Below are 571 nucleotides of genomic sequence, written 5' to 3'. Positions count from 1 at the left end.
GCATGTTGGCTCCTGGACCTCATGTGTTCTTACTGGTTCTGCAGATCGGGAGTTTTACACCGGAGGAGAAAGACTCTGTGGAACTGATCAAGAGGGTTTTTGGCCAAAAGTCTGGAGATTTCATCATCATTATATTCACCAGAGGAGAAGCCCTGGACGATCAGTCATTTGAGGGTTACATTGAAAATTGCGATGGCTTTGTCAAACAATTAATAAATGACTGTGGAGGAAGATATCAAGTCTTTAATAACAAAGAAAAATCAAACCGCACACAAGTCCCTGAGCTGCTGACCAAGATCCAGACCATGATGAAACAAAATGGCGGCAGCTGCTTCACTGCTGAGATGAAACAAATTATAAATGAGGAAGAGATGCAGAAGTTAATCAAAAGAAAAGACGAAGAAATGAAAGTGATGAAAAGAACATTAGAAGCAAAAATATCTGAAATGGAGAGAGCCAAACAACACGGAGAACAAAGTCAACCTAACCTGGAGGAAGAAATGAGAAAACTGAGAGAAGAACTGGAAAACATCAAACATAAAGAAGCTGAAAAACAATGCCACGTCCAATG

The 571-nt window shown here is 40.3% G+C and overlaps 1 protein-coding gene across 1 annotated transcript in view; it reads left to right on the top strand.

The window, feature by feature from the left end:
• Positions 1–2: 2 nt before the first annotated feature.
• Positions 3–571, top strand: part of LOC111651317 (GTPase IMAP family member 8-like) — a gene marked incomplete at its 3' end in the record, with an annotated part of 1,218 nt that continues 649 nt past the window's right edge. The window contains exon 1 of the mRNA XM_023401299.2: positions 3–174. Within this exon, the coding sequence (XP_023257067.2) occupies positions 3–174 (172 nt within the window). The remainder of the gene's footprint in view (positions 175–571) is intronic.

This window comes from Seriola lalandi, unplaced genomic scaffold, assembly GCF_002814215.2.
Source record: "Seriola lalandi dorsalis isolate HSWRI2012SDOR001 ecotype SW California unplaced genomic scaffold, Sedor1 jcf7180002053579, whole genome shotgun sequence".
NCBI lineage: Eukaryota > Metazoa > Chordata > Actinopteri > Carangiformes > Carangidae > Seriola > Seriola lalandi.
This window is presented reverse-complemented; position numbering and strand designations above follow the sequence as displayed.